Source organism: Molothrus ater, chromosome 12, assembly GCF_012460135.2.
Source record: "Molothrus ater isolate BHLD 08-10-18 breed brown headed cowbird chromosome 12, BPBGC_Mater_1.1, whole genome shotgun sequence".
NCBI lineage: Eukaryota > Metazoa > Chordata > Aves > Passeriformes > Icteridae > Molothrus > Molothrus ater.
The window spans coordinates 11,506,319-11,512,865 of NC_050489.2; the positions used below are offsets into that span (position 1 = coordinate 11,506,319).

General features: G+C 63.4%; 1 protein-coding gene across 1 annotated transcript; it reads left to right on the forward strand.

The window, feature by feature from the left end:
• Positions 1–1,810: 1,810 nt before the first annotated feature.
• IRX6 (iroquois homeobox 6) lies at positions 1,811–5,085 on the forward strand. Its single transcript, XM_054516159.1, has 6 exons — positions 1,811–1,855; positions 2,975–3,220; positions 3,429–3,538; positions 3,830–4,137; positions 4,268–4,768; positions 4,985–5,085. Exons 1-6 carry the CDS (start codon positions 1,811–1,813, stop codon positions 5,083–5,085), a joined length of 1,311 nt encoding a protein of 436 aa, XP_054372134.1.
• The last annotated feature ends 1,462 nt before the right edge of the window (positions 5,086–6,547 follow it).

Below are 6,547 nucleotides of genomic sequence, written 5' to 3' on the forward strand. Positions count from 1 at the left end.
GCGCGGGCAGCCGGCTCCGCACCCCTGCGGACCGCGGAGCCGCTCCGCCAGCGCGCAGCTCCCGCAGGGACCGGCGGGGCCCGTCGCGGCTGCGCTTGCTGGCTGCCGGCGGACACCGCCCGCACGGGCAGGGCAGGGCAGGGCAGGGCAGGGCAGGGCAGGGCAGGGCAGGGGCCGCCCGGCTCGGGCTGTGCAGGGGAGCGGCCCCCGGGCCGGGCCGGGCTGGGCCGGCGCGCATCGCTCGCGGATCGGCAGCGCCACCCGTCGGGGAGCGGCGCGGAGGCGGAGCGGAGCCGCTCCGGCGGGGCGGGCACGGGCACGGGCACGGGCAAGGCTGCCAGGGCTGGCCGCCGGCTCCGCGGGACACGGCCCCGCCGTGCTCGGGACAAGTGCCGCCGGGCCGCCCCGGGCCGCGTTTTGCCTTGGTTTTCTTTTTCTTTATGAATTGCCACTGGCAATGCATCGCGCCCTGTCCGGCCCGGGAGCGCCTTGGCAGCTCCAGGCTCTTGCGGGGGGAAATCCCGGTTTACATCCCGGTGATCTCGCCTCAAAGGCAAATTCGCAATATGCAAGTCCCTGGTTAAACAAGGGCATTTCCATTTGTTAATTGATGCAATTACGCCGTGGCGGTAGCGGGCCGGCCGGGCTGCAGGCAGCATCCATCCATCCATCCATCCATCCATCACCGCCCCGCTGACCTGCCACCGCCCCGGCACCCCCGCTCCCGGAGGGACCATCACGGGGCTAAGGGGGAACAAGGGGCCCAGCAGTCCTTGGAGAATGGGCTTCGGGCTGCTCTGCGGCCCGTGTTCTGTCCCGGCCCCGGCCCGGCCCCTGCCCAGGCAGGCAGCGCACGCTGTGCGGGGCGAGTTCTGACCCCGCTCCCGCGGCTCCGGGCCGCCGCGACGGGCAGCGACGCCGAGGCGGGGAGCACGGCTCAGTGGCTTCAGTGCAGAACCGGGGCCGAGTTGTACAGCAGCGCCAGGCACTGAGGATGGGCGTGAGGTCAGCGAGAAGGGCCGAGGGGCTGCGTCGGCCGGGCCCCCCTCGAGAGCCGCTTCCCTGGGTGCGCCCGGCACCGCCGCTGCCACCGCCGCCCTTGCCCGGCGCTCGTCCTCCCCGCGGCCGGCCCAAAGCAGGGGCACGCTGGGGCTGGCGGGTGCCGCGATGTTCCTACTTGATATTTACTCCCCTTTGACAAATTTTGATCGTGTTTAAAAATAAAGGGAAAAGAGACCAACCGCGAGGCACCCCCAGTCCCGCCTTTGACGTGCATCACACACAACACGGAACCAAGATGAAACAAGTGCGGGGAGCGGGCGCGGGGCGCTGCCTGCTCCTGCCCGCCGCTGCCTGCTGCTGCCGGCAGGGCCGTGACGTCAGCCCGCTCCTCGCCCACCGAGGAACGCTAAAGACCTATAGAGCAGAAAATAATACAAGCAAGCTCCGTATCTTGCAAGCCCTACGTGATTTTCCCCCCCTCTTTGAAAAAGCCCCCTTGCACTTAAACTCTCTATACATGTGGGGCGGCTTTTTAAACTCCCTCTATACAAACATATTTATTAAGAGCGATGGGAAGTGGGGGGTAGCCTATTTTTTTAATCCAGGCACCAACCTCCTCCCTCCCTCCCCCCCCCCCCGCCTCAGATGTCTGGCTGCTTTTCTTAAGTGCAATCATCTATAATTGAGAAAAAAAAAAAAAGCCATACGTGGAAATGTGTGTGTGAGAAGGTGCATCTTGAAGCAGGGTTTAGTTACAATCGATCTTGGGGGGAAAATATTGCCTATGGTCCAAAAATAAGGAGCAACTATGTCCTTCTCTCAGTTCGGATACCCCTACAGCACCACTTCACAGGTAAGGCGAGTGAGCAGCACTCACTTTTGTTTAGATTCTGCTGCTGCTGTCCAGATGTCTTGTCCCCCCCTCCTTTTTTTTCTTCCCTTTCCCTTACTTAGAATATTTTTTTAAAAGGGCACATCTGGAGCCTTTTTTTAAAAAATGTGCGTGTGTGTTTATGTCTCGTTTGTGTTGTGTTAGGCTTAAACAAATAACTCGCAGTGTGCACAGCAAAGGCGTGTAGGAAACCGGTAATTCCCCCTCCTCCCCACCCTTCACCGTTCAGTTTTAAGTGCAACAAACAAATAAAAAAACATAAATCCCAGCTACGGCCGCTTCCCGAGCCCGCGGAGCGGCCGCGCTGCGCCGGGCGCAGCCCCCGCCGCACCGCTCCGCCCGGGCACCGCGGAGAGTGCGCGGGCAGCGGGAACCGCGCTCGGCGGGCTCGGGGCTTCACTCGCGTTTCTGCGGAACCGGGCTGTGCCGTTTCCTCCCTCCTTCCTCCACGGGTCGGTCCTTTTCCTGTGTTTTATTAGGATCTGTCGAGAGTTTTTTTTTTTCCCCCATGCGATTTCCGAAGGACATCCCCCACTCACACCAAGGCACCCTGTATTAACTAAGTCGTAGCTATATCGTACTTCGAGTCACGATTTATTTGGGTAGAATTATTTATACACAGTAATCACTGCAAGATGTGCCTCCCTCGCTTGGGAAGTTAGCTGTCCCCTTGAAGTTATTGAAATCACATGCCTTCGATTGCGTTGGCTGACATATTTACTGCTGTGTCTATTGTCAAATTAACTGTAATCGCAACTTTTTGCCTTTAAATCAATGCAGATGGACCGAGCGAGGGCGGGAAGGACGGAGCCTTACGGATCTTAAAGCTTTTTCGAGAGCAATTATTTCCTTAAAGTTTTGCCTGCTTGATTAATCGTGTCCCCTTCCCAAGAGCTCCTGCTCCCATCCGGTTTATTTCCCAGTTTCTATAATTAGTTGCTCCAGCCCGCGTTTCCTATCCCCCTCCTCACCGCGCCCCCCCTCCGCGCACACACACAGGCGCGCACACGCTCCTAAATTCCCCCCGATGGGGCTGCCTCGACAGTCACTCGGCGCCGTCCCGCTCTCTCCTCTCCGCAGTTCTTCGTGCCCGCCAGCCCCAGCACGACCTGCTGCGAGGCCGCCCCCCGCTCCGGGCCGGATGCCTCCTCGGCGCCGGCCGCCGCCTCCCTGTGCTGCGCCCCGTACGAGAGCCGGCTGCTGGCGCCCGGCCGCGCCGAGCTCAATGCCGCGCTGGGCATGTACAGCGCCCCGTACGCCGCCGGCCAGGGCTACGGCAACTACCTGCCCTACGGCGCCGAGCCCGCCGCGCTCTACACCGCGCTGGTGAGTGCCCGGCAGCGCTCCGGAGGGGAGGACGGGGTGCAACAGGCGGGAGAAACTTCGTGGTTCGCGGTCGGTACCGCGGCGGGAGAGCGGGAGCGGGAGCGGCGCCGGCCCGTCGGGGGTGGGGGGCGCGGAGGGACGCGGCTGCCGCGGGGAGCCGGGGCTGCGGGGCTCTGCTGGACGCCAAACGCGGCCGCTTCCCTTGCAGAACCCCCAGTATGAAATCAAAGACGGCGCCGGCACGTTGCACTCGGGAATCGCGCAGCCCGCTACCTACTACTCCTACGATCATTCCTTGGGGCAGTACCAGTACGACAGGTAAAACCCCTTTGATCAGCGCCCGGCAGCATTAGCATCCCCCTGCGAGGCGGCGGTCGACATCAAACGAGGGGGACGGGGGGGCTCCGACCTGACAAACGTTGTACAAAAGAAACGAGGCGCCCGGGAGCAGCAGACAGCGGAAACCAAAGTTGGGCGGCGATGTCAGGAGGGCAGGGGCAGGAAGGCAGGTGCGCAGGGGCCACACCGGCCTGCAGCGCGGCTGGGCCGGGCCGGGGGGTTCCTGCCGGACTCCCGCCCGGCCCCCCATCCCTAATCATCTCCCAGCAGGTACGGGACGGTGGATTTCGGTGGTTCAGCCAGACGCAAAAATGCAACGCGAGAGACGACGAGTACTCTCAAGACCTGGCTGTACGAGCACCGCAAAAACCCCTACCCCACCAAAGGAGAGAAAATCATGCTGGCTATCATCACTAAAATGACCCTGACGCAAGTGTCCACTTGGTTTGCTAACGCCAGACGGAGGCTTAAGAAAGAAAACAAAATGACCTGGTCTCCCAAGAACAAAGCCGGGGAAGAGAGGAAAGAAGAAACCCCGAGGGAAGAGGATGAATACAGTGCGGAAGGTGAAGGCAGAGGTAGGCGGGAGAGGCAGACGGGCGCCTTCAAGTAGGCTCGAAGTGACCGCCGCTTTCGAGGCCCCCCCAACTTCCCCGCACCCGCACTAACGCCCTGCCACCCCTTTTTTCCCCGTGTGTGTCCAAGCAGAGCAGAAGAGCTACAAGGAGGACAAGGACCTGCGGTTCAGCGACCTGGAGGAGGAGGAAGAGGAGGAGGAAGAGGAGGAGGAGGCGGGGAAGCCGGAGAAGGGCCGGACCAGCTCCCTGCAGGAAGCCCCCAGCCTGGGCGCGGCGCTGCCCGAGGCTCCGCGGAGCGACTGCAGCCTGCCCGGCCCCTTCCACGCCTTTCCTTGTGCCAAGGCCCCCGCCGCGGACTTCGCCCCCGCCTCCTTGGCCGGCCCGCCGCCGCCCTACGCGCCCGCGGAGAAGCCGCGCATCTGGTCTCTGGCGCGCACCGCCGGGGCCAGCGCGGCGCGCAGGGGCAGCCCCGAGGGCCGCGGCGCGGAGGGAGGCGGCGGCGCGGCGGGGGAGCAGCCCCTGCCCGCCAAGGCCTTCCGGAGCTCCGCTTTCAACCTGCAGCCGCTCCCGCGGAGCTGCGCGTCCCACCGCGGCCTGGGGGAGCCGTGCCAGTTCGCGGCGGCGGGCGAAGGTACCCGCGGCGGCGGGGCCGCGGGGACGGGCGGGACCGCGGGCCGGGCCGGGACGCAGGGCGCGGCGTGAGCCCGCCCGCGCAGTGACAGCCCCGGTGTTCGGCCGTGCCCAGGTGTCAGGTGCAGACGCCGAGGCTTCCCCGCTCGAGGCGAGCGGGCAGGGGAGGGCGGCGGGAGCGGGCCGTGCCCACCGCGAGCCGCTTGTGTCTGTGCAGGCTTCGGGCGGGGCGCCAAGGGCGGCCCGGGAGGCACCGAGCTGGGTGGGACGTGCCTGGACAGGCTGCGGACGGCGTTCCGGCCCGTGCTGCGGAGGTGAGGTAGGTGACGGGCCGGCCTCCGGGGCCCCACCTCGCACGAAGCGCACTCCAGCCCGCCTGGCCCTGGGACACGGCAGCGGCCCCGGCCTGAGAGCGCTGCGCCAAGGCCGCCGCCTTGCCCCGCTCCCGGAGCTCCCGTCCGGGCGGGGCAGCGACCTGCGGCCACTTAGCGCCAGCTCATCACCGCTTCTCCGTCCCGCAGGGCCGCCCGCCCCATCCTGGGCGCTGGCGACGGGGCTCCGGCTGCAAGGAAGCACTCGGCTTGACGGAACGAAAGAAACCTGTCCCCGGGCCGGCGGTGGCCTCGCGGCTCCGCCCTGCCCTGCCCTCGCAGGGGAAGGGCCGCCGCGGCACAACGTGCTGCGCACATGGGGCCGGGGGCCGCGGCGGGCGGAGCGGCCGCAGGACCGGCGCCTCCCGCCGCTCGCCTGCCATGTGTTCAATATTGCCCATTGACGTCTTTGCAAAAAGGAAGAAAACCCCCTACCCTAATATTTTCTCTTTTCCCCCCACGTCGTGGTTTGTTTCTCCTTTTCCTCCCAAACCTGCACTCTCTGCTCAGCGCCCTGCTCTGCCAAGGGGCACCAGTTCGCAGTCGCTCCGCGCCATCCCGGGGAGGAGAAGGAGGAGAAGCGGCGCAGGTTACGCCGGACTGTTTCTTTCCCGTCTCTGTACATAGATACCGCTGAAAGTATTTTTCGGAGTCTAATTAACACGGGTGAGCTGAACGCCACGAAGCCGTCAGTGACCTCGGAGCTCTCCAGCCGAGAGCCGGCACAGCCCGGGAGGAGCGGCCCCGGGCACCGCCACCCGCCCCGGGGCACGGCCGGGGCACCCCCGGGCAGCGGGTGGCGAAGTAGGACGTTGTTAGTGGGTCACCGCCGTCAGTCAGTCAAAAGAGCAGTGCTGCACTTTACAGGACAGACGAGAAAGGGAAACCGTATCTCTGCATTATTTCTGTTTAATTAAAAGTGTCATCAAACACTTTGTGTTCAGACTAATAAACCAAGCAGGGATGAGGAAAGAATGTTTCTTTGTTCCTGTCTCTAGAAGCAGTGGCAATAATTTAAATTAATAACTGTGGTAATTAAGAGGTCATCTATAGATCAACCCGATACCTGCTATTTCCAAGTTCACCGGGGTCAGCATTTACATTAAGTCATTTGTGGTCAATAGAGTCCAATGAATTCTGCCTTAATAAATCAGGGAAATCAATCTTGAATATCGAGTAGACTTCTATATGTTTACTAAAGGCTACTCAAGACGAGTGGGGCTGCATAACTGGGAGCCCCCTGGGTTTGCGACCGGAGAAGCAATTCGTAGTGGAAAGGAGGAGCTGCAGGTCAACGCAGGGAGATAGGAGGGGGCTGCCCCCGGCTTCATCCGCGGCCCTTACCGGGAGCAGAGGGCACTGTGAGAGAAGGCAAACTTAGTCGGGCTCTGGAGGATCGGGGGGGAAAG